General features: G+C 46.5%; 1 protein-coding gene across 3 annotated transcripts in view; it reads left to right on the forward strand.

The window, feature by feature from the left end:
* The window catches only part of TSPAN5 (tetraspanin 5), a 184,284-nt gene that overhangs the window by 146,413 nt on the left and 11,043 nt on the right, over window positions 1-26,828 (forward strand). For 2 of the 3 annotated variants that reach the window (XM_027544011.1, XM_027544010.1), the window contains exons 3-5: window positions 18,975-19,121; window positions 23,982-24,152; window positions 26,414-26,539. In XM_027544011.1, coding sequence (XP_027399812.1) covers window positions 18,975-19,121; window positions 23,982-24,152; window positions 26,414-26,539 — 444 coding nt within the window. The remainder of the gene's footprint in view (window positions 1-18,974; window positions 19,122-23,981; window positions 24,153-26,413; window positions 26,540-26,828) is intronic. The other variant, XR_003511474.1, reaches the window with a different exon arrangement.

The raw sequence follows: 26,828 nt of genomic DNA on the forward strand, positions 1-26,828 counted from the left end.
GCAGCTTCTCCTTCTGACGCCAAGCAGTGGAATTCAAAAATAAATACTCTTTTTTCCTTCCTTCTTTGGACATGAGATCATTGGCAGCATTTTATCTGTTCTGGTATTTGGCTACACAGTAAAGCTTTATCATCTCCCACCTATGAGAGTGAGGGCGTGCATGGATTGGTTAAAAGTTGTAAACTAAGACGTTTAGCTGAAATTTTCCCAGAAGACCATTCTCTTATCACATTGACATTTCACCCTCTGAACTTGACCAAGGCCTGAAGTCAGGCATTCCTTTGAAGTGGTCTGTGTATTAGGAAAGGAGAGAAGAACTAAGGAAGTCCAGCAAACAAAAGCCCTTCAGCTGTAAGAAGGTATTTCCACAAGTAAAACAATGTTTAGATAGATTGTATCCAGTAAAACTCAAAGTAAATCCCGAGTTTTGAAATTGAACCGCCATCTGTTTATTTTCAGAATACTTGTACAGATTGTGAAATGTTTATGGAAAATGAACCACCTTCCAGCAACCTTATGAGGAAGGGTGGTGACTGTACATCAAGGGAAACAAATTAAGTTCCCAAAACAGAATTTTATCTCCAGAAACTTTTCTGTTGAATAACTGACCTTCTTTTGGATTATGATCAGCTTCTGTGTCGATCCCTTTATAAGCCTGGAGGTTTGTACTGGTGGAATCTCAGAAATTCCACTTTTAGAAGCCCTCTGTTTGGTTCAGGGCCAGATCATATAGCTTTGTATAACTCTCCTTTAATCAGTCCATTTCTATCTGCTCTGAAAAGATGCTGGAGGGCATTATATGAACTAATTATCTGTTCTAGCAATAAACAGACAATATGTTGTTTTGAAGGTTTTTCTCTTTGTGAAATATAATTATCCTTTTGTCTCATCAGTCGCCCCAATGTCTCTTCTTTGATTAAATCACAAAATTCTAAAACTGACAGTATCATACAAACATCAGAGCAAGGGGATGATGTGGTCTCTGCTGCTGCTGCTGCTAAGTTGCTTTAGTTGTGTCTGACTCTGTGCGACCCCATGGACAGCAGCCCACCAGGCTCCCCTGTCCCTGGGATTCTCCAGGCAAGAATGCTGGAGTGGGTTGCCATTTCCTTCTCCAATGCATGAAAGTGAAAAGTGAAAGTGAAGTTGCTCAGTCGTGTCCGACTCCCAGCGACCCCATGGACTGCAGCCTACCAGGCTCCTCCGTCCATGGGATTTTCCAGGCAAGAGTACTGGAGTGGGGTGCCATTGCCTTCTCCGGATGTGGTCTCTAGGGAGGGATGAAATAGCAGTTCCCTCCTTTTTCAGGGCTGGTATCAGCAAAGGGAAGGCTTCTCTGCAGAGCTGGAGTTACTTGGCCAGGGTTGCCCAGCTACTGTGTAGCAGAACTCTGTGAGCTGGGACTACGCGGAGGTAGCGGAGGACAAAGGACATGTAACAGCTCAGTATGGTGCATACTGGCCGTATGTTTGGGCCCTGAGTTGGGGGTGAGGATGCAGCAGCAAATGATGCTGAGTCCCTGTCCCGTAGGGCTTGTTTTTAGTGGGGGCACCAGCAGTAAGCAGTTAACTAGCCAGGAACATGTGTGCAGGTGTGGATGAGTGCTGAGAAATGCAAGGTACAGAGTAAGGGCTACTTAAAGAGTGGTGGGGAAGAGGTCTCTCTTACTTTTTATTAATTTATTTTTGGCTGTGTTACGTCTTTGTCGCTGTGCGGGCTTTTCTCTAGCTGTAGTGAGCGGGGGCCACTCTCCAGTTGCAGTGCCATGGCTTCTCTTGTGGAGCACAGGCTCTAGGGTGCATGGGCTGCAGAAGTTGCAGCTCGTGGGCTTCGTAGTTACGGCGCCTGGGCTTTAGAGCGCAGCCTCAGTAGTTGGGGTGCGTGGATTTAGTTGCTCTGAGGCATGTGGAATCTTCCTGGACCAGGGATCAAACCTGTATCTCTTGTTTTGGCAGGTGGATTCTTTACCGTTGAGCCACCAAGGAAGCCCCAAAAGGGATCTCTTTTAGATAGAGCACTTGGGAACGGTCTCCCTGACAAGAGGGTGCTGGAGCAGAGACCTGGATGAAGTAAAGAGGGGTCTGCAGAGCATTGGGGGAGTAGCATTCTAGGCAGAGGGAATGGCAAGTCCAGTGGCCCTGAGTCAGGCACATAGCGATTCTGAGGAGCAGGAAGAGGCCAGTAGAAAGGGGGAGCTAGATGTAAGGCAGGTGGCCAGAGAGGCAGGCAGAGCCAGGAGGGGCAGGGGCCGGTAGAGGCTGAATGAGAGGAAGTTACCAGGCCATTAAGGGAGTGTCCTAATCTGGCTTTTAAGATCACTCTGGTTGCCATGAGGGGAAAAAAAAAAGCACAGCTCTGGGGCTGAAAGACCAGCATTCAGTACTGACTCCTTCCTTTGCTGTCAGTGTGACTTTGGGCAAGTGTTTAGCGACTCTGGGTACCCTTCCCTGGTTTATGCAAAGGACACTCGTGTCAGCTGTAGGGTTGCTGTGAGGATGAAGTGGGGTGGCTCCCCACACTGGGCCTGGTGTAAGGTACATGCTTTCTGGGACATGGTTCCCTTCCTTGGATGCCCTTCATGGGCACCAGCACAGAATGGGGGCTTTGGGAGCTGCCTCAGATTTTTGGAGCATTCCAGGCTCTGATCTGTGGACTGAGAATCGGCTGTGTTCTGGGGTCTCTTAAGGAGGGTGTGATGTTCATTGATTGACTTGGTAGCTGCAGAGGCTGCTCCGCTGAAGCCCTTGGGGATAAGTTCTAAGCTAGACCAGGCCACTGCTGGGGTGATGTTCTGAGGTGAACCGCAGGCGGCCGAGGGTGACGGCCGCGTGCACCTGCAGGGCGGGTCACACCAGCCTGTGCGTCAGTAAATCCCCCCAACGGAGATGTGGTGACATTTACTTGAAAAGAGGCCCAGAGGGTAAATCCCCAAACTGGGTCACGGCTGGAAGGATCAGATTTCTTTAATAGGTGGGGTTTTGCACATTTTTATGTGGAGCACAGAAACATTGGAGGCAAAAATCATTAAAAATACCAGGCTGAGATTTAGGACTAATATTACAATGGAATATTAGACTTAATAATTAAGTAATACATTTAATCTAGCTTCCAGATCACCGTCAAGATGCAAAGGATGAATGTGTCTCCAGGGGAAACTGGTTTATGTGCAGTTTTTCAGAAATCATAGGATCTGTGGTTTTAGAAGGAACGTTAACAGTCACGTTGCATGAATTACCGCCACTACAAGCTTGGCAGCGTCCGGCAGTAATCACCTCATCCATTCAAAGAACATTATTGAGCACACAGCGTGGGGCATGGCTTGCGCTGGATTCTGGGCATGTAATTCCTCAGGAAATTCATGTTCTAGGACAGGCATGATTATATACATAAACTCTGAATGCTAGTTTGTTCTAGGACGCGCGTGCTTATATACATAAACTACACTTCAGTCATGTCTGATGCTTGCGACCCCACGAACTGAGGCCTGCTAGGCTCCTCTGTCCATGGGATTCTCCAGGCAAGAATACTGGAGTGAGTTGCCATTTCCTCCTCCACGGGATCTATAAATAAAGTAATACATTGCAATTTGTGCTAATTTGGAGAGTACAGAAGTTGAACAATTCCTTGGGCAAAGCACTCACCACTTTTCTCTGGGTTCCTCTTACTATTAGAAAGACCTTCCTCCTGCCAAATTAGAATCATGTCCTACTGGTTTTCATTCATGGAATGTAGGTCTGCCCCATTGGGGCCCATTGTAAGCCCTTCTCCGTATTTAGTCCTTGGTGTGTTTCCTTGTGAATTTCCAGGCTCTGGTGGAGGTGGGGGATCCCTCTGCCATCTTGATCTCACTCCTCTGCCGTCCCTATGGGTTCTCTTCTCCAGGGAGAGGATGTTTTAGGGGCTGTAGAGGGTAGGGCTGGATCGCGTCCCCTCTCTCCTGTCTGCTCAGTACCACTGAGGTCACACAGTGTATCACTGAGTGCTCTCAGGTTGGTCCAGGTCCAGCTGGGTTTCCTCCCTCCATCTCACATCTGGCTGATTTTCAGAGGCAGATGCAAGAGTCCAGATTGCCCCAAGTCTGTTCTACCTGCCTACCTGCAGAGATTGCTCTGAAGCTGGAAGCTCAGTGCTCTGTCAACCAGCACATTCCCCACTCCGCTCAGCTTGGTTTTAGCCGTACTTTTGATCAACGTCCTCACTCAAGTCCTCCTTTTAACTCAGACCTTCCTTTAACTCCTTGCTCCAGTGCTACCTGGCAAATTCGGATTCAGTAGGTCTGGGGTGTGGACACCAGGAGGCTCTGTTTTACAAGCTTCCTGTATTATTCTGATTGCAGTCAAGTATAGCTATCACTGATAGAAGGTAGTGACATATTGAGCAGGCCGAGGACAGAACCCAGTGACATGTCACTGGAAATTTCCTTTGGGGTTGACATCATTGACTTGTGTGTGCCCTTGGGTGTCATTAGTCAAGGAGTCTCTAATCCATCTACTTGTCATTGTATCAGACTGTCTTTCTGCATCTTGTCTTTTCTCTGAATAACTAGCCTAGGACTCATATGAACCTTGCTGGCACTTTCTCATTGAACATCATTTTCTTGCCCAGGTACCCAGAAACCTTGATCAGTCAAGTGAGGACTGAGGCATGTTTAATCATTCTTCTCTTCTAGGAACACTTTGCTACTTGGCTTCCAAGATCCATCACATTCTTGAGTTTCATACCTCATTAGCAGTGCCTTCTCATACTTGTTTGCAAAGTCCAGCTGCCTCTTGAACTTCTGAATTCTGGAGAAGCCCCTTGTTTCTCTTCACTCAGGCTCTGGGAATTCTCATTCAGGCTCAGGGCCTCAAGCATCATTGATCACTGATGACTTCCAAATTTACATCTGTGGTCCTGCCCTCTTCTGAACCCCAGTCTCATGCCCAGCATCTCTGCTGAAAGGCCCATCAGGCTTCTGGAGCTTCATAGCCCAGAGAAACACTGCCGATTTCTCCCCTCACACCTTCTCTTCCCAGTTGCAGGAGATAGCGGCTCGGTCCTCTTCACTTGTTTGGGTGTTCTTGACACCCTTGTCTTTTCTTCTCATACCACATTCAGTCTGTCGGCAAACACTGTCAGCTCTGTTTTGAAACTGCACTGAGAATATGATTTCTTCCAACCACCTCCACTTCTACACACTAGTCTAAGCTGCAGCCTTTTGCCTCTGTTAGTGCAGACGTCTCCACTGTTCCCCAGCCTCTGCTCTCGTGCCTCCACTCCCAGCCCTGGCCGTCTCCAAACAGCAGCCAAAGTGATTCTTTTATTTATTTATTTATTTTTATTATTACTTTTTCTATTTTTGGCCGCACTCACAGCTTACGAGATCTTAGTTCCTTGACCAGGGTTTGAACCTGGGTCCCTAGCAGTGAAAGCGTGGACTTCTAACCACTGGACTGCCCAGAGTGATTCAAGCATAAGGCAGAATCCTGTCGCGTCTCTACTTCAAGCCCTCCAGTGCATTTACCGTCTCACTCAAAGCTGAGTACAGTACTGTTACTTTCTGGTCCTTCTTTCCCACGCTGCGCCCGCCCCTGATGCGCTCCAGCCCCAGCTCATCGTCTTGAGTTCCTCCGCCGTCTCGGATGGACCCACCACCCCAGGGTCTTCGTGCCACTCGGCCCCTGAGAGGTGTGTTCTTCTGTAGAGGTCCCACACAGCTGCTTTCCTCTGCTTTCTGGTCTCTGCTCCAGGGCCCCTTCGTCTGTGGGCCTCCCTGGCCTGTTTGAAGCAGCCACTTCTCACGTTAGTCCCAGTCCCTTCCGTGTGCTTTCCCCTCATTCTGTGTTGTCAAAGGACTTACCACTCAAACGGATTTTTTTTTTCCCCCTAAACAGGGACTTCTGTTTACTACTACACTCTAGCGCTTAGAATATTAACTGACATGTAATACCATTCAAGAAACATTGCTTGTGGGAGAATGAATGTGCAAAGGGAAGATGAAAGCGTTCTTTTCAACCCTGGCTCTATCATTCAGACCTCTAGTAAGCATATTATCAGTTCTTATAGCCTAAAAGGAAGTAAAGTGATATGTGGTTTCTGGTATCTGATATGGTAAGGGGTTCATTCAGTGTAGAAACAGCAGATTTCTAACATCCAGGGGGAAAAAAAATTATTTCTGGTGTATAAGCGGTAATCTGTGTATGTCTGTCTTGACTTAGGGAAGAATTGGGGATATCTTCCCTTTTCCGTTTTGCCCAGTGTTTATACCCTTTCCCTGCTTTGTGTGGGATTTTATGCAATTTGAGTTCCCCAACCTAGATTGAACCCTGGGCCCTCGGCAATGGGAGCGAGGAGTCCTAACCACTGGACTGCCAGGGAATTCCCATGGTAATGCTTTTGACTTAATTCTTAGGTAGGGGCACGAGGCTGGGTGATAGATCACTGACAGTCGTAAGTGGGGCTACACTGTTGGGGGCAAGGGGGAGACTCGGCTTTTCCAAGTGGGAAAAGTGCGCTTCCCTGGTCCTCAGTGTGAACTCTTGGTTTCTCCTGTGCCTCCTGCCACCGCTCACACAGCACCAGCCCTCTTCGTGGAGGGCAAACCTGGCCTGGCTTGTCTGACCTGGAAGCTCTTTGAGGGCAGGAGCCTGTCTTCTTCAGTTTATTATGCTCAGGTCTAGCATGGTCGGATCCGGGTGCTCGTGACCACGTGAATGAGAATGTGCGGGAGAACTGTATACATTGTGGCAGACCCCATGAGCTGGGGCACAGTGCTGGCCCTGGCAGGTGGGATGGCCATGAGAGGAGCTCTCTAGTCTTTATCACTTTTCTCCCTGGCTGTCCTGGGGATAAGGGTGAGTCTTTTTGCTGGAGGCCTTCCCCCTGACCACTGTCTGTAATGCCAGTCTTCACTTCAGAACCCTCCGGTTGCTGCCTGTCACGATTGTACAATAGGCTCAACCTGGAAGAACTTTCCCGATTTTTCCCAGGAAGGAAAAGCTAGACAAGGAGATTCAGTGATTCAAGCAATTCATAACGGTGGTGGTCAAGGTAGCCAGAGGGAAGTGGTAGGTGGATGCGGTTACCCAGGTAACTTAAAGAGAAAAATGCTTGCCTCCCCTGAAAAAGTACTTGAAGGAGACATTTCTGAGATGCCGAGAATACTTTTGAAGGCTTCATTTCGTGGACTGAAATGTAAGTTTGCATCTCTTTCTCAATTGTCCATGTGATCCCCACAGGTTCTCTGTTGCAGTTGAAAATCTGCAAACTGAACAGCTTTTGTTGAGTATCTAGAAAGTCAGCCTATGCTCTGAGGTGTTGTAAACAGTATGCTCAGCAAAGGCATGATGTATGTTAGGGGAAAAAAAACTTAATTTTTCTCTTTTTGTATGTCCCGGTAAACTTTTTTGCAGAGAAATTTATCAGGAATGAAAATTCAGGTGGATCAAAAATTGAGTGTCTTTGTTGTCCACCCTCAGATACCGCAGTCCTACCCTGGGCCAGGAAGATGCCCTGGAGGAAGAAATGACATCCCACTCCAATATTCTTGCCTGGAGAAATCCCATGGACAGAGGAGCCTGGTGACTACAGTCCACAGGGTTGCACAGAGTTGGACATAACTGAAGTGACTTAGCATACATGCATTCTCATTTTAGGCACCAGTCCAGGCCCAGTTATTAGAAATGAAAATAGTAGTCAGTCATGTCTGACTCTTTGCAACCCCATGGACTGGTGCCCACCTCTGTTCATGGAATTCTCCAGGTAAGAATACTGGAGCGGGTTGCCATTTCCTTCTCCAGGGAATCTTCCTGACCCAGGGATTGAACCCAGGTCTTCTGCACTATAGGCAGATTCTTTACCATGTGAGCCACCAGGGAAGCCCAGTTATTAGACAGGGCTGGATAAAAATTGAAACCCCAAACCTCACTTTGCTTTAAAATGTTTGCCTTGCCTGGCACAGTCAACCTTGGGCCCCTGGAGAGAGGAAGGGCCTTTGCCCCCTGCTTCCTCCTGTCCCCCCTCCCCAATCCCCCAGAGGTTTCTCTCCCACTTCCTGCCAGGGCAGAAATGTGGGTGCAGCTTTGCTCTCTGAGCCTGGCAGGTGGTAAAGGGGATGGTGCCTTGGCCCTTTTGAAGTTTTCCCAAGGTCCCTCTGCCTTGCAGTTCCCTTCCTCTGGGTGGGCATCCCTGTTCTAGGTGGCCACCCAGTACCCCTGCCCAGACCTGGTGTCTCCGAGCTTCCTCAGGGATCCTCTTGAAACTTCCTTACTAGGTAGTTCCTTTCTTTTGGATGAAAAGAAATCTGCTCCCTTATCTAGGAAGTGGAGTCACACAACACAGCAACTGCTGAGAAGTCTCATACCATAACCCAGCCCCTCACCCCCTTGATTTCACTGAGGTGTGCAAGAGAAGGAAGTTCTTTGCTTCGTGGTGTGTGTGTGTGTGTGTATGTGTGCATGCGCACACAGTAGGAGGTCATCTCCTATTCACTTGGGTTTTCAGATTGTGATCAGTAAAGTCTGAGGTAAGACTATCATATTTTTCTTAACATTTTAGAGACAGGTATATGTTTCCCAGGTGGTGCTAGTGGTAAAGAACCTGCCTGCCAATGCAGGAGACATAAGAGACTTGGGTTTGATCCCTGGTCAGGAAGATCCCCTGGAGAAGGGCATGGCAACCCACTCCAGTATTCATGCCCGGAGAACCCATGGACAGAGGAGCCTGATGGGCTGTATAGTCCATAGTGTTGCAAGGAGTTGGACGCGACTGAATGACTTAACACGCATGCACGCACATATGATGTTACACTGGAAACAAGAACAGTCTTGCCCACTGCTGCTTTTTCTCTTTAGACAGTAGGGCATTGTGGTTGGAACACTGCTCTGGGCTCAAACCCCCGCTCTGCCACTTTCTCACCTGGGTTGCCTGGCAAGTTACTCCATCTCTGGGTCTGTGTCCTGCCATGGAAAATAGTCATACCTGGAAAGTTAACTGTGAGGGGGAAATTATCCAGGTAGCTCTGAGCCTGGCAGTCAGTGCTCAGTCGTGTAGCTCTTAACATGGCCTTCATCCCACAATTCAGCATCACCACAGGACCCCCAACAGCTTCCTTAGCCCATAGCGTGAGCTTTCTGAATTCACACGTGAGCCTCCTCTGCTCAGAATGCCTTCAAACCCAGCCATGCTCCGCCAGCCTCTGTCTCCTCTCACCACTTGTGACAGTCACATGTGCACCCCGCGGTGGGCCAGGTCCACCTTGTCTCTGCCCTTGCTGACATGACCTTCTGCCCCTCCTGTGTACACTCATGTAACACACACTAATACCTCTTCCCAGAACCCTCCTACTAACCTGTCCCCCCTCTAGACTAGCTCCTGAGGGTGTCCCCATACGTTCACTCTGAATATCCATGACTTGCACAGTATCTGGCACCTCTCAGGTGATTCCCAGGAAACTGTTTGCTCAGGAACTGAATGAGTTGTGCATCTCTGAAGCTCTAGGATACAGTGATCACCTACCACTACATTAGACTTTGTTTGGGTTTTTTTTTTTTTTTTGGCTTTAGTTGCAGGGACACTGTGATCAGAGTCTCTATTACATATTTCAGTTTAAACTTTTTACTTAGGAATATTCTGGATATGTTTCTCATCTTCTGCACATGGACACAAAATACCCGGAGAGTGGCTCGGAACATGCTGGGTTTTTGAAAAATGACACTTTCGCAGGTGGCTGTGTTTCCTTGTTCGAAGAGGCAGTTGCTCCACCCAGGTGGTGGTGGTGGTGGTTTCCTGGCCTGAGCGCGGTACCAGCGAGGGCACCACATGGCTGGCCTCCCCATCAGAGGCTCGGTTGCAGGATTTTCTGGAGCCCTGAGAGACAGCTGTCTCTCTTCTTCTTCCTCACCACAAAAGCAGGTCATGGCCATTTTTTATCTTCAAGAAAGGATTACTTGAATCTCACCATGACCTTTTCTGACAAGAAAAATACGGGAAACCACATGTCTTGAAAGCGTCTGGTCTTCCTTTAACCTCGTGTCTCTTTGCCAGGCTGTGAGTTATGCTGCCCTGCGCCCTTACATCTCTCTGAACTGCTCAGGTCCCAGCAAGCTCCTGTCTCTCTACATCCTCTCCCTGGATTCTGCAGCAGTTCCTTAGACAGATGGGGGTTCTGGGGTGTGCAGAGCAACTTTGTCCTGTAACATCTGTAGAGGATCTCTGATGACTTGTTGGGGGCAGGTGGCCCTGTGGCCCAGCTTGGACTTCCTGTGGTCATTGTCACCAGCTTTCCAGGGCCACCCCCTCCAAGTAGCTCATTTTCTTGAAACTGTCCTGTCTTGGCATTCTTTCTCAAGTAGGGAAATGCTGCTCCCCCTCTTACTCTAGGAAAACTGGTGCCCGTTTCACCCAGTGTAGTGTAGAGAGGGTGGGTGAGGTGGGACGCAGGATCATAAATCTCAAAGGGGCCCATCTGGCCTGGCTGTGCCTGCACATTCCATAGGCTTGTCTCTGTTTCTCATCCAGCCGCTGGAAGGAATGTGCTCGTATATGCCAAAGCAGAAGAGTCCCAGACCTTGGGGGCTTATTGATGCTATTTTTGCTTTTTTTTTTTTTTGCCATGTGAGTTGAGAGAAAAGAAAGTGAAGCTTGCCAGGTGGCACACAGAGGTCGCTCTGTGCTGCTGGGGAAAACCACAGATACTCCTGAGGTTTATGGGTTTGAAACCCTCCTGGAGCTTCGCTTGCATGTTCATATCTGCACGTGTGTAGAAACCTCTTACAGGAAGAAACAGTAACTCAGAACATAGTCCTTGATGGCAGAACCCTGGAAAGAAATGACTTAAATTCCAGAGATTATTGAATGCAGGAGGTGCTGATGAGTAGATGGAAGCTGGAGGGAAGATGGGCTGGTTTTTCACATCCTGACTGAGACATACCAGGGTCTTCTCAGGTGGTGCTAATGGTAAAGAACCCGCCTGCCAAGGCAGGAGATGTGAGAGAGAGGAGTTCGATCCCTGGGCAGGGAAGTTCCCTTGGAGGAGGACACGGCAACTCACTCCAGTATCCTTGCCTGAAGAATCCCCTGGACGGAGGAGCCTGATGGGCTACAGTCCATGGAGTTGCACAGAGTCAGACAGCTGTGCTGCAGTGGCTGAGCACACGCACACTGAGACTTACCAGGCCTCTCAGACCACTGAAGGATGAGACCTCACCGAGAACGGGACGTGGTTTAGTAAGTGGAAAGTAATCCAGGACCCGTGACTCCCTGGTGACCAGAGTGCCTGGTCGGGTTTCTAAGCAGCAGCCGGGCCCCTGGCCTGGTTGAGGTGTGTAATCTCGGCCACGTGGCGGCCGACCTGCGCCTGGCTGCTTCTCTCTGCTCTCTCCTCTGCTTCACCACTTCTTTGTACTCTTGGCTCCCACCCGCTCGTGGCTTCTGCTTACTCCTGACCTCTCTCTCCCTTCTGCCTTTACTCTGAGTGCCTTTCAGGTGACTTCCCATTTCTGGAGAAAGAAGGTTGATTGGCAGGTCAGTTCCTCCCACCTCCGTAAGACATCATCCTACGTGGGCGTGGCTTTCTTGGAAGAGGGTCCCGCAGGCCAAGTGCCAGAGCAAAATAGATTTCTCTCCAAAGCTGTTGGTTAGAGGCCCCTCCAGCGTGCTGCTATAGCAGCGGTCCCCGACATTTTGGGCACCAGGGACCGGTTTCGGGGAAGACAGTTTTTCCACGGGATGGGCTGGGGCCGGGGGGACGGTATGGTTTAGGCGGTAGTGCAGTGACGGGGGAGTGGCACAGCAGGCTTGGCTTGCTTGCTTCTTGCTGTGTGGCCCCGGTTCCTAACAGGCCGTGAGCCAGGGACTCTGTTCTATAGCATCCGCTGTCGTCCTCTTGGTCTAGTAATGATGAAATGATGATGCTGATCAACTTTGATTGAATTCTTGTTATTTGCCAAAGACGTAGCCTAATATTTCAATTTACTTGGATTATTTTCTACATCCTCATAGTAACCTTATGATGTAAGGTACCATTTCACAGATGTGGAAATTGAGGTTTAGGCAGGTTTGGTACCTTAACCAAGATCACTCTGGTGTAAGTAGTGCAACTGAAAGTCAAGACAACGTAGTCTATACTGCAGCATCCTCTCTGTCTGTCTGTCTTACAGTTAACCCTTGTCTGTTGTTCAGTTGCCAAGTCGTGTCCAACTGTTTGTGACCCCATGGGCTGCAGCACGTCAGGATTCCCTGTCCCTCACCATCTCCTGGAGTTTGCCCAAGTTCATGTCCATTGCATCAGTGATGCCATCCAGCCATCTCATCCTCTGAGGCCCTCTTCTTCTTCAGTCTTTCCCAGCATCAGGGTCTTTTCCAAGGAGTCAGTTCTTCACATCAGGTGGCCAAAGTGTTAGAGCTTTAGCTTCAGCATCGGTCCTTCCAATGAATATGCAGGACTGATTTCCTTTAGGATTGACTGGTTTGATCTCCTTGTTGTCCAAGGGACTCTCAAGAGTATTCTCCAGCACCACAGTTCAAAAGCATCAATTCTTTGGTGCTCAGCCTTCTTTATGGTCGAACTCTCACATCCATACATGACTACTGGAAAGGACATAGCCTTGACTCTACAGACCTTTGTTGGCAAAGTGACGTCTTTGCTTTTTAACACACTGTCTAGGTTTGTCGTAGCTCTTGTCTGAAGTGAAAGTAGCTCAGTCGTGTCTGACTCTGTGATCCCATGGACTATACAGTCCATGGAATTTTCCAGGCCAGAATTCTGGAGTGGGTTGCCATTTCCTTCTCCAGGGGATCTTCCCAACCCAGGGATCGAACCCAGCTCTTGTCTATATACTACCCCTTTTCTGGATTCCAAGGGAAATTGCAGGTGAGCCAGGGAGCTTGAGGACAGGATGGTTCGTGCAGAAGGAGACTGGAATGCTCTCTGCCACACCCTAGAGCAGGTTTGTCTGAGTGGCTGGAATTTCAGTCTCCCTTGTATGGTGACAGATGCACATCAGTACCTTTCTTGTTTGTTGACTCTCTAAACTTCTGTTATAATGATATTGCCTCAGCTGTGTTCCATTAATGTATCTTATTTCTTAGACACCTATTGGTCTCCTTGCTTAGTTCTGCGAGATACCATCTAGTACTTCGGGGATAGTGGAAATCTCCTATTTTCACTGGTGAATCATCACTTAAAAACTCCAGATTCATATGCCAAGACCTAGTTGTCTTATAGCCAATTTGTGGACTGGCTAATTTGCTGAAAGTATTTGTTTCAACTTTTTAAATTGACTGCTGTTCATTTTGTCTTTATAGCAGCACTTTGCTATGGTCAATTTGTTTTTGCTTCTGCTGCCCGCTGCAGCAACAGCTATAGACTTGGAGATGACTGAGAGTCACAAGAATACAGATACAGGTATAGATAGTACGGGCTTCCCTGATAGCTCAGTTGGTAAAGAATCTGCCAGCAATGCAGGAAACCCTGGTTCGATTCCTGGATAGGGAAGATCCGCTGGAGAAGGGATAGGCTACCCACTCCAGTATTCTTGGGCTTCCCTTGTGGCTCAGCTGGTAAAGAATCCGCCTACAATGTGGGAGACCTGGGTTTGTTTGATTCCTGGGTTGGGAAGATCCCCTGGAGAAGGGAAAGGCTACCCACTCCAGTATTCTGGTCTGGAGAATTCCATGGACTGTATAGTCCACGGGGCTGCAAAGAGTCAGACACAACAGAGTGATGTTCACTTTCACTTTCACGCAGATATTATGAATATGAAGAATTCTTATGAATGCTTATTTATACTAATTTTTCTTAATATAATCTTAATATATGAACAGGTTTCCCAGGTGGTGCCAGTGGTATAGAACCCACCTACCAATGCAGGAGGCGTAAGAGAGAGGGGTTCAATCCCTGGGTTGGCAAGATTGCCTGGAGGAGGAGTTTGCACCACACTCCAGTATTCTTGCCTGGAGAATCCCATGGACAGAGAATCCATGGGTTTGCAAAGAGTCTGACATGACTGAAGTGACTTAGCATGCATGCAATGTATTAACAAAGAATATGTGTATAGGAGATCCGCCTATAGTCTTGAGACTGTGGTATTTGAATATATTCTTCTTGTGACTTGCAGTCTTGGTCTCTGGCTTTCTCTCTCATTCTGCCTCTTTCCTTTTCTGTCTTTGCTGTTGCTATTCAGATTTTCACCTTCACATCAACCATCACAATTGACTAAAGGAATAAGTACATGCGGACAACTACTCTGCTTCTCATCCATTTATCCTTATTCCAATTAGATTCTACTTCAGAGGATATTTTCTGAGCTTACACGCAAAATCTAGTGCCCTTGACGTCTTTGACTCCCAGGGCTTTGCTGCAGGATACACGCAGGAGGAAGAGGAGGACTTCCTAGTGGGGTACATACAGGCTGTGTGTGTTCTCACATCAGCAGTAGTTTGGGGTGCAAAGGAGGGCAGCCAGTTGACATTTTGTATGTTTATTTTTTTCAATAAGTTTGAGTTTTAAAAAGTTGTTAATTTAAACCCAAGGACGGAACATTCAAGTCAATATGGAGAACTAGAGCTAAAATCATGTCCGGATTGTCAGTGACATAGACAAAACCTAAAAGTTCCTTCCATAACTGCTTGTTTCATAAATGATGCTGAGTTGATAGTGAGTCAACATGAATGAGACTATTTACACTGACTCAGTCGCTGTGTGGACTGGAAATATCAACTAGCTGAGGAAAGGTATCGTTAAATCTAACACTTGTCTCTTCACCTTCCCATCCCACTTCCCGTCTGTTTCCCAGCCCACCCCCAACACTTTTTTCCCAGTGTAAATTGGGAGCTTTAGTTTTTGTTGTTTTAAATAAAAACTCAAATGGATACATTTTATTTCTTTTTTTCCTTTTTTTTTTTTAAATTGAAGGATAATTACAATACTGTGTTGGTTTCTGCCAAATGTCAACTTGAACTAGCCAGCCATAAGTGTACCTATGTCCCCTCCCTCTTGAACCTCCCACCTCCTACCCCATGCCACCCCTCTGGGTGGTCACAAAGCCCCAGTTTGAGTTCCCTGCGTCATACAGCAAATTCCCACTGGCTATCTATTTTACACGTGTTAGTGTATATGTTTCCATGCTGCTGTCTCCAGAGGGCTTTAGTTTTGGTTGTGCTTGTGTGTGTGTGTGTCTGTGTATGTACCCATACGTGCAGCGATAAAGCCCAGTGTATCCAGCGCTTTGTTTTGTTGTGTGGAACTCTTCAGGTGCAAATCGGCTCCACATAGAACCCGTTTACGCAGTCATGGAGTCTAAGGCTCCTGAGTGACTTGCAGAACTCATGGTCAGGCCAGGATCTAATATCAGCAGGATTTCTCTCCCTACTCTCGTTACTCGCTGCTCGCTGCAGACTGACTTTCTCTACAAAGTGAAACACACAGCATGGGGCTCCAGAGTTGAACCTTTTATAGCTTCAGACTCTAGAGACAGATATTTATTCTAAATCCTGGGGTTGAGGAAGGGGAATTTCAGGCTTTCTGACTCTCACCCAGGTGGGTGGGGTTATGTGAGAACTCTGAGTAGCTCATGGAGTGGGTTTGGGGAGAGTGGACCTTTACAAGGAGGAGGGGGCCCTGTTCCCAGAAGAACAGGGCGGTGCCCTCTTCTAGGTTCCTAGAAGCCTAGGTGTCTGCTGCCGGCGGGCTTGCACATTCCTGAGGATTTACCACGAATCTGAGTGTCTATTTTAAATCCCTTGGCTGACTTAACTGTAATCTTAGATTTTTTTTTTTTTTCCTTCCGGCATCTTGTTAACTATACAAGCTTTAATTATAATTACTCTTCAGCTGGCATGTTCTAGCACTTCTTACTCATTTGTCAAATTGAGCTTAACACAATCAAAAAGTCCAGGGAAAGACCCCATCTTTGAGACAGCAGAAGGCTGAACTGTCAGCTGCCCATCATTTTTGTAATCCACAGTCTTGTTGCCTCGATTATGTTCAGCTCCTCTTTGGTTGCTCTGTGTAGTTAGAAGCAGTAAGACTGCTCTTTAGTGACTATTTGGAGGCATTGCACAGGTGAAAAAGTCTTTTTTTCTATCTCCAATCAGGTAAGCCATCCTAATCCTAAGAAAAAGAAGACCAGGCATTGACTGCCACACTTTGTGTTTTAAGATTTGAGTTGGTTTCCAACAGATAACTACCTGGAATTCATTAAAAATAAAGTTCTTGGTCGTCTTTTCTGTCCTTTGCAGAATTTTATTTCCTCCGAGCTCTCAGTATCTGGCTCCAGCCCTGTCTTTTGCCACAATGTAGGATTAAATGAGTAGGATCTGCAGTCCAGCTCGGGCCCCAAATGATTGTTGTTTCCATGGAAACAGTTGAAGGCCTCTCAATTAAAACTGCCCCTGCAGGCTGGGGAATCTAAAAGTATGAAAATGAGTTTGTCTGAGAAGCCAAATTCTCATATTCCAAGTTAAACCCAGAGAGGACAGTGCCCCAGGAATCCACTGACAGCTGGAATCGCACTTTTTTTTGCCTTTAAGGGAGGGAATGTCTTGGTATTTCAGGCCCAGGTGTGTGTGTGTATATATGTGTGTGTTGGGTTCCTTGTTTTGCTGAATTCCCCAGATAACTGTCCTTGTTATCCATGGAGCTCTTTGTGTACAGCCATGGATCACCGAAGAGTGTTTGGGAACAATCTGATCTTTGCTCAGACTCTGGTGTGAATCACAAACAACAAGCCCATTAAACATGGATGAAATCATAGAATGGTCTTAAAGTTGGAAGGAACCTAAAGGTCAGTAAGTCCCTATTTCCCCTTCACTTGAGAATCCCTCCTGGAGCCCTGCTGATGGAGGTTCACAGCTTTGATTCCCACGTGAGGGGAAGCAGCCCCATGAAGGGAAGCCCTGGTTTCTCAAGCAGCCTTCTCCAACCCATCACTAGAGACCTGCTGGCATTAGAAAGGTCACTTTATGCTGGAACTGACATCTCTTCCTGTCTGTTCCAGCCTTGGTGCCAGATAAATTGAATCGATGTCTCCCATAATTAAAGTTGACTTTATAAAGTATAAGAATGTTATCACATAGCCCAAAAGCCCTCTCCTCTCCTGGCTGAGTGGGTCTGAAACATCAGGACCTGAAGTATTAACACTTACGTTCATAGGCATTCTGAGGGGAGAGGTTGATTTCTCCCCATTGCGCGACCCTCACCACTTACTGTCACTTAGATTTTGTCTGACTCCTCTTGCAATTTTTTTTTTCCCCCCTCAGCATCGTTTGTGTAGGTGGAGAATTGGTTATGGTATTTCTGTGTTTTCCTTTTTCCCTGTACAGTATTCATAGTTCAGAACTTGGAACTCTAAGAAACACAAGATTGGATCCAGCCATTGGTCTATGCAGTTTCATGAAGGGTGTGGCTGCCTTGTATGATGTCACCCCAGACATTAGTGAATACACCCTACATTCCTAAGTGTTTAATACTCTCTCAGCCCTTCATTTGTGACTTTATTTAAACTCTGGCCTTTTTCATAAGGTTTAATTGAACATTGTAAGGATCCTTTATGCCTCATGTGTACTATTATTAACATTCTATTATTGTCCTTAAGGTTATCCCTGCCTACCCCCGCCCCCCACAAGAAACAAAAACCTTACAAACAAAGTCTCTTGTTCAACATTGCTGCAACTTTAAAATGGGTTAAAACATAAAAACCCTAAACTCCAGTGTTGATTAGTGCTGACTGAGAAGTGCTGGGAAGCAAATACATAGCCTCCATTTGGTAGACAAGGATTATTGAAGTAGGTATTCTGTTCTGGTTCTAAAAAATCAATAGCTGTGAGACCTTCAGCAAGCCACCAGACCTCGCTGTTTCCATTTTCCTCAAGTATAAAAGGAGATGATTGCTTCCTATTCTTCCAGGTTGTTGGGAATGCTTTGAAAACAAATTGTTTAATTTTAAAGGTTTTATAGCAAACTATACCATGGTACTCTGGGGGTATTTTGAGAGCTCAAAACAAACTTAATAAGATAAAAAAAAATATTGATGATATTGGATATTTAAGACTCACAGATTTCCACGGTTTCAAAATAACAGTAGCTGGCCTGTGTAAGAATGAATATTAAATATATACCTTCCATTATAGAGAAAAAATTCTCATATAATTTCTAACATAGATTCTGGGTGGTATTTGATGTGCTATCACACTTAAAAAAAGATTTCAGTAAAGAAGTGGTATTATTTGTGGAGAGATGAAATTACTCTGGGTTCTTTTGGCAGGAGAATAAACAGGTTGCAAGCCGGGGAATAACCTCTGATTTGTAAGTCATTTAAATCCCAGTCCTTAAAAAAAGGGGAGTAAAAAAATACCCTAGTAACTCAACATGGGCAGCCCATCGGTACAATTCACCCAAGTGGGCTTTGGGGATATGAGCTTGATGGGGTCTCCTGACAGTTCAAGGGTAGGCCTGAGGTGAGTTTTTCTCTGGAAAACTTTTAGGGTCTTGGGGCTGGGGCTGTCTGCCATGTTGGCTTTAAGATTGCAGCTCTACCCTTATTTCCTGAGAAATGCCAAGGGCTCGGAGCTGGCCCTGGTCTGGCATCTGCATGCCCCGGGGCTGTAAGGATGACTCCTTTTGGGTGTTGAAAGGTGTTTTTCCTACACATCTGTTTTTCACTCAAGACCACTTGTATTTGGAGATACGGAAAGCCAAGGTAACAACCATATCTTTTCCGTACAGGGTCTAGTGACAGTTTCTTGGGATCATGTCTTCGTTTTATATAGTTTTACTAAAAATATGAACCCATCTAGCCCTTGGAAAGAAAGTAGGTTTTCTTCTCTTTTTCTTTTCTTTTCTCTATTTTATAGTGTTTCTTGACGTGATGTGACGTGATCAGATCACCTGTGAAGGTTTTCCTGGGGTGGGGCAGGAAGAGACCCCAGTGATCATCTGTTCATGCTGGAAAACTGACCCTGCCTCCCAATGCCCTGTTGTCTGCTCTGTCCAACAGGGAGTTCTGTCCAACATCTCTTCCATCACCGATCTCGGCGGCTTTGACCCCGTTTGGCTCTTCCTCGTGGTGGGAGGAGTGATGTTCATCCTGGGATTTGCTGGGTGCATTGGAGCTCTGCGGGAAAACACTTTCCTTCTCAAGTTTGTAAGTACCATACTCCACTTACACACCGAGAGCCAGAGCCTCATCTCACATCAGGAGGACACCCTTTCGAGGCAGGAGTGAGCCGCAACCAAAGGCACTGGCCAGACTGTGGCCTGAGTAATGTTTCTCTTTTAGGAGAGCACTTTAGATGCCCACCACCACCCTCCTCTACCCATGTGCCTGCGTGCTAAGTTACTAAGCTATATCTGACTCCTTGCAACCCTATGGACTGTAGCCCACCAGGCTCCTCTGTCCATCGGATTCTCCAGGCAAGAATACTGTGAGTGGGTTGCCATGCCCTTCTGCAGGGGATTTTCTAGACCCAGGGGTTGAACCCATGTCTCTTACGTCTCTTGCATTGGCAGGTGGGTTCTTTATCACTAGCCCCACCTGGAAAGCCCCTCTACCCATGCCTCCTCAATAACATCAGCACCACCCATGGGGGTTTTGTACATGGATATCACAAGTTTGCAGTCCAGCCCTGAAAATAGCTTTAGAACTAAAGTAGGTCTGTATATGTATCTAGTTTTCTTCTTTTGGGTGATTTTTGCCCCCTCTTTTAAGTACATAGTCAGTAGAAAGCTGACTGGCTTTCAGGTAGTTGGTTCAGAGAAGCCAGACATAAGCACAGTGGCTGTGACTTGTCCAGATTAAGTCTGTTAAACAGAAGGCCCTGGTGACTATAGAGAAACAGTAAACATGCATTTCCTATGTTCTCTGCTGGTGCAAAGGTCACCTTTGTGTGACCAGCGTAATTTTTAGATCGCTTGCAGGATATCTGGTGTGATCTGTTAGCATGAATATTTTTGGAGGAGTTTGACTCAGGGGTGGGTAAGTATTAAAAGTCAAGAATGAAAAGGAAAAGCCTCTTCCTTTGGAGATTTCTTCCGCAGGAGATCAAAACGGCATGTGCTTCCCTGTGTGTCTCTGAAGTCAGTTTGGTAGGTGTAGTCAGTGGTCAGGAGTGTGCCTGCCTGTCCGGAGCTTGGCATTCTGGTAGGTGTCTGTCTTATGGCACAACAGCATCCACTTCCCTCTCCAAGAACAGAAAAATGAATTAAAGAAAAAAGACAAACCCACCTTTCCATGGTGAGGGAAGACCGTGACTTGGAGAGATCTGCATTAGTGTTACAGCCGCTGTCCCTGGGCGGCTCCTCTCCCTCTGCTGATGCAGCGTTGTCTAGGGACATGTGCACCTCAAACAAGAGCATCGACTAGAGCTGGTCCCGACAGCCATGCTGCATGGGATTCCCATCTTAGCACTTTCACCATGTCTCCTCTGGCATCTTTTCTTGAATTTCCCTAAGAAAAGCAGACTCAGTTTCACCATCCATCAGTCAGTCAGTCAGTCAGTTCAGTCACTTAGTCGTGTCCGACTCGTTGCGACCCCATGAATCGCAGCACGCCAGGCCTCCCTGTCCATCACCAACTCCCGGAGTTCACTCAGACTCACGTCCATCGAGTCAGTGATGCCATCCAGCCATCTCATCCTCTGTTGTCCCCTTCTCCTCCTGCCCCCAATCCCTCCCAGCATCAGAGTCTTTTCCAATGAGTCAACTCTTCACATGAGGTGGCCAAAGTACTGGAGTTTCAGCTTCAGCATCATTCCTTCCAAAGAAATCCCAGGGCTGATCTCCTTCAGAATGGACTGGTTGGATCTCCTTGCAGTCCAAGGGACTCTCAAGAGTCTTCTCCACCACCACCCGATACTAACTCTTTTTGAATTTGAGCACCTCTGCCTCAGACAAGGTTCTGGAGGCTGTTTAACTTGAAAGTTCATATAACTCATGCTAACAGGGAAAACCAAGGATTGCTTGGTCCTGTGTACAATTTAATGAGTGCTTGGTTCCCTTTTCTTTATATGTACGTCTGTGTTGCAAGTAAAGACTGTTCCAGGAATGCGAGAGAGCTGGGTTCAATCCCTGGGTTGGGAAGATCCCCTGGAGAAGAAAATGGCAACACACTCTAGTATTCTTGCCTGGAGAATCCCTGTGGACAGAAGGACCTGGCGGGCTACAATCCATGGGGTCACAGAGAGTCGGACATGAACTGAGCAACTAATCACAGCACAACCACATGTTGTAAATAGTTTTACACACACACACACTTTATTCCTCACCTAGTCTTGACCTCTGGAGTCCTAAGGAGAGCTTTGTCCCTGATTGTGACCTACCAACCCAGCAGTCTTCTTGACATGAGATATTTCTAAATGTTTGAGCTCACCTCACTCAGCTTCTCTATAGCCTCAGTGGTCTCAGATCATACTACTGGCCACTATTTTATCAGTGTTAGTCTCCTTTTCCCCTTTAATGTGATTTACTGGCATGTGGTTTGGTTTATAAGGGTAGTATCTTTAGTAGATCTGATGATTTTTGTAGTTGAAGATACCAGAGTTAACTGAACAGACAGAAATACATACATTTCTCTAGATTAGCATCTTAATTTACGAAGTCCCACATTGAAAATGAAGAGAATAGTGTTGTTTCTTTTTTTTTTTGAGACTTGGAGAATATTTTAAATGCCCTCTCTCTCCACTTAGTACAATCAAAACTGGCCTAGAATATGCTTTGAGCAGGAGCTGTGACAGAAGTAGGAAGTAAATGTCAACACGGCTCCAAACAGCCTCAAAGGTCGGATGCCAGAAGGCTAAGAGAGCTGCTGAGGGAAACCCAGGGGCTGGGAATGAGCTTCCTGGTTGACTGAGGCCCTGAGGTGAAGCCTGTGTGTCAATCTCTGTCCCATAGGAAATGGGGGAAATTAGCTCACGGCATCCGAGGGAGGCAGATTTCTGCCAAATACTTGAGAAGAATTTTATTTGGACTCAATTTCTGATTATGTACGTTATGATTCATTATGAGAAAACATATCAGAGTGACTGGAACGTGAACTTGCCTCTATGATGGAGGCAAGGACGGACATCTAACTAATACCTTTGCACGGCCTCTGGTTTGCGTGTACACACCTGGGAACCGGCTATGGTTTTTCTCACTCCTATAGTGTGTTATCTGTTATACTGACGTGTGTAGAGTGCTCCCTGATGAAGGAGGGAGTCGTTTTATGTGGTGGGGTAGGCAGTATGTGAAAAAGTGGTAGGATTTTTTCCCTCTCTTTTTTCTAGATTGAGGAAAGCTTACTTTGAAATTCTTGGTAGTACTGGTGACTGTTAAGAGCTGTTTAGATTCCTTTTGTGGTGAACTCACCAAGGACCGATAGCCAGGAGCTCTGTGGAACCTGAGGGGCTGAGCTAGAAGGTCTAGAATTGTGGCCTAAACCATGGGGTCCTGGACTTTGGCAGGCCCTTCTTCCTTCCAACCCTTCCCTCCCCTCCCTCCCCTCCCTCCCCTCCCTCCCCTCCCTCCCCTCCCTCCCTTCCTCCCTTCCCTCCCCTCCCTCCCCTCCCTCCCCTCCTTCCCCTCCTTCCCCTCCTTCCCCTCCCTCGTTCCCCTCCTCCCAGCATTTTGGATAAACACTGTCTAATGTGGAAAGACCTGGCCCCATGGTCCTCTGCGACCCCCAACCCCAGTCACAGAAGACTGTGGGCTCTGTGGGGGCAGGGCTGTGCTCCTACCTGCCCTTGACTCTGCAAGGCCCACCCAGGCCAGGGCCTGCGCTCTCCCGGGCCATTCAGTACATGTTTGTTGAATTAAAAAAAGCTTTTTTTTTTTTTTTAATTTTTGTAAGCAAATTACGACACTTCCTTTGCACCCCTCGCCAGCGTGTTTTCCTCTCCTGAGCGCCTTGCTGTCTGCTCGCTGAATGTAGACCCAGCAGCAGCTTTCGCGCCCTTGCCCCTCAGCCACTCAGTGGCAGGAGCCCAGCAGGACGGGTGGCCCCAGTGTCACTCTCTCTTTCCTTGTCACCAGAAGTTTACCCTCTGGTCCTTTACAGCTTCATTTCTCATAATCCGTTTGAATGAAATAGTTCGTAAAGGGTGAGAATGTGGGGGTGGGAGGAGGCGGAAAGAAGCATGGGCGTGAGCGGGATGTAGATATGACTAAGATGAGGCACTTCTGGGCGTTTTAGATGAAAGGGAAATTTCTCCAGATTTATGGGCAATGACCGTGTATCCTGTGGTCTCCAGCCTTCCTCTTAAACTCTCATTGTCTACGTCAGCCGGAAGTCTTCCTCCGGCTGCGTGTTGATGTTGTTTAAAATATCACGAGCCTGGTGCTTCACCAGGGAAGGCTGGCACGGCTCGCGTTCCCAAGACAGTGCTCAAACCAGTGGTTTCATTTTATTTTCATGATGGGAAATTTTGTTCGTGTCACAGCTTACCTCCTCCCCACCCCCCCGCTCCCCACCAACTTCCTCTTTGACCTCTTTGTCTAAGGTGCACACATCTGCTCTCTTACTCTGTGTGGCAGGTGCAAAGGGGAATTAAAACATGGTGTCCTGAATCCAGAAAAGGAATAGATTGCATCCAGAATCAAGGCCACAGTAGCAAATGACAGACAGTCATAAAAAATTGGGATAATTTATCTTTCAACATACAAAAGCTTACCAGAGGTAGGGGCAGGTCATTGTTCAAGCGTCTGACAAGTGCATTAATCTGGAGAAACTCATTAGGCGTTAATGTGGGTCTAATGAGAAGTTCCTGTTATCCATGTTTGCTTATGGGCTTTGTTGGTTAATTACCAAAATGGAACACCAGAGCCCCTACAATGTGATTATGAAATGATTTTTAAAAATTCTTTTTTGGAGTGTAATACTCTATTAATGAATCTTAAGAAATTGAAGGTTATCTGCTTTGGGCATGGGTAATAACCCAATATAATTACAAACCTTTTTAGAAGAAACCATTTAAGTATATATGACCAAAAATAGCACTTATAACTGTTTTCTGTGTGTCTTTTGTTTTAGTTTTCTGTGTTCCTGGGAATTATTTTCTTCCTGGAGCTCACTGCTGGGGTTCTGGCATTTGTTTTCAAAGACTGGATCAAAGACCAGCTGTATTTCTTTATAAACAACAACATCAGAGCATACAGGGATGACATAGATTTGCAGAACCTCATAGACTTCACCCAGGAATATGTAAGTTTAAATTTGGCTTATTTTCAGGTTGAAAGCCTTCTTGGAAGGATGAACCCAATGAATGTTCCTCCTGGCTTCTGCATCTGCCAGTTGCAACCTACCTCTGACTCTTCTGCATGTTTTTTTCATTTGTTCGCTTGTTTTCTAACTTGTTGTATAACTTACATGATTTGTATTCTAATGGGAAATGTCTGATTTTTCACTTATCTCAGTTTCTACTAAGAACAAAGAAGAAAATTCTTAGGCAAAGAGGTTATCATCAAGGGTGCTCACTCCTGTCAACATTTGAAGTCTCTTGTTTTGCTATAGGTTTACCCTCTTTTTTTGCACTGGAGGGGGTAGGTTAAATGTGGATTTTTTTCTATTCTTGGTCCCCTTCCTGGTCATTCTCCATGCTTCATAGCTCATAATAATGTACTTAGCAATAGAATATTTATCCACCAAGTTCCTAAAATTATGCCTATCCGAATACCTGAAACTGAAAACTGAGAAACTTCTGAGCCTCGGTGACTTCTCACAAGTAAATAATCTATAGAGTAGAGCTACCTCCCATTCCAGTTTCTCAACATGTCTGTGAGACAGTGGCCTCTGCGATGCAAATGAGGTAGCAGATGCCCTGTTCCACTCAAAATGCAACATGGTATCAACTGGGGACCAGAAGACACACAGCAAGTGCCAAAATCTCATCAGCAAAGCACCCTTGGGCTGTTTCCCTAAGAGTAAAATGGAAATAATAGTAGCTGCTATTTAACTCATGGGGACATTCTGACACTAATAAGAGGTACATGGGTGTATATTAGGCTTCAGGTGTTATGGCCCTACAAACTGACAGCCTTTATCTGCATGCACGGAGAAGATAGATAGGGGGAGCAGAACTGAACAGCTGAATCCATGACATTCATGAATGTGTCATGTATGTGGCAGAACTGGAGGCCAGACAGAAACTCAGTGGACCAGTGGCTTTCTCTTGGTTGGCTGGTTTTCCAGAGTGAGCAGGAGAGGGCTGCGTCAGCGCTTGCCATAGGGGAGGCCCCCTGCCCTGATAGGCACTCAGAAGTGAGCTGAATTGTGCTGGTTTTGTTCTAAGATGCAATGACTGTCCTGGAGCCTGCTGTCCCTCAGGTGTGAAATTAAGCCCTGATTCATTTCCTCAGCAGACTTGACTGTTTTGTTGGGTCATAATGGATGCAAGCTCACACCTTGCCAAGTATTATTGCTGACTAGTTTGCATGACAGATCTGATGGAGCTTTGTAGGCCAACTGGAGATGTACAAGCCAAGCCTTTGGAGGATCTGATGAGCTGGAAGAACATGCGGATACACGTTCTCTTGAGATGCTGTCTGCTTTATATTGGAATTCTGTTATTTCATGTGATTTCACTTTTCTCTCTTGGATTTTAATACTTTGAAGTAGCTATTGATCTTGAAACCCTTACAATGGTCAAGGCTTGATGTTTATTTAACTCAGAGAAGTTGGACTGGGCCAGCATGGGGGAGTGTCAAAGGGACTTATGATGAAGCCACCCTGGAATCTAGCCTGAAGACTCACTGAATTTAACAGCTTGTTTTATTATATTTTAACTGATTGCAGTTTTTAGGTTGAAAATCTAAATCCATGCTCTTGTTTTTAAAAATTCAGAATAGAAACAGATGCAGAATAAAAAGTATGCCTTTCAAACTTGGGGGGTGGTAACAGATATGTTCACTATCTTGCTTGCAATGATGCTTTTATGATGTATAAGTATGTGAAAACGTACCAGGTTATACACCTTAAATATGTGCATTTTATTGTATGTCAATTCTATCTCAGTAAAATAGATAAAAACTGTGTAGAGATGGAAATTTAAAAAAGAAGTAAACCCATGGATCTCCTACCATGACCCCAGTTGCCTCCTTCAGACACTGCTGCTGCTTGCTGTCTTGCTGTCCTTCTAAAGTGTTCCTTCATGTACTTGAACCAAACAGACTTTGCTCTGACTGGGCCCTGCTGGTACAATCCTCCCCTGCCCGTCCTCCACCTCCCACCACGGGTCTTATGGCTTTTTTGTCCATCACCAGCACAGGCTTACTACACACCTTCAGCCTTAACTCAGAAGCTTTTACAGTGGCCCTTTAGGTTCATCTTGGTTTAAAAGTAAAATTCTGGGCCAGAGAGAAGGTTAGAGCTGGCAGAAGCTGGGTGTGGGTCATTCTGGCAGGTGGAGCCTGGGCACCTGGTCGCCTCCAAGTTGAGATGTTCTAATTCTCTCCTGTTTGCTCTAGTGGCAGTGCTGTGGGGCTTTTGGAGCTGATGATTGGAACCTAAATATTTACTTCAATTGCACAGATTCCAATGCAAGTCGAGAGCGATGCGGCGTGCCCTTCTCCTGCTGTACTAAAGACCCCGCGGTAAGTGACTGCCAGAAACCCGCTGGCTGTGCATCACACTGACAGTGTGTGTGGGATGAGCAGGTTCTTTTTTTTTCTGGAAACCTCTTCTTACCCACCTATTCCTAATTGTAGCTCCTCTTGCAGGGGGTGGGGGGTTAGAGCTCAGATCATCTCAATAGGAGTAATCATATATATATATATATATGTATGTATGTATGTATGTATGTATGTATGTTAGTTGCTCAGTTGTATTCGAGTCAACATTAATTTAGTGGTTCATGCTGGTTCCTGTTCTAAGCCTGTGTGC

The sequence above is a fragment of the Bos indicus x Bos taurus genome, chromosome 6 (genome assembly GCF_003369695.1).
Source record: "Bos indicus x Bos taurus breed Angus x Brahman F1 hybrid chromosome 6, Bos_hybrid_MaternalHap_v2.0, whole genome shotgun sequence".
Lineage (NCBI taxonomy): Eukaryota > Metazoa > Chordata > Mammalia > Artiodactyla > Bovidae > Bos > Bos indicus x Bos taurus.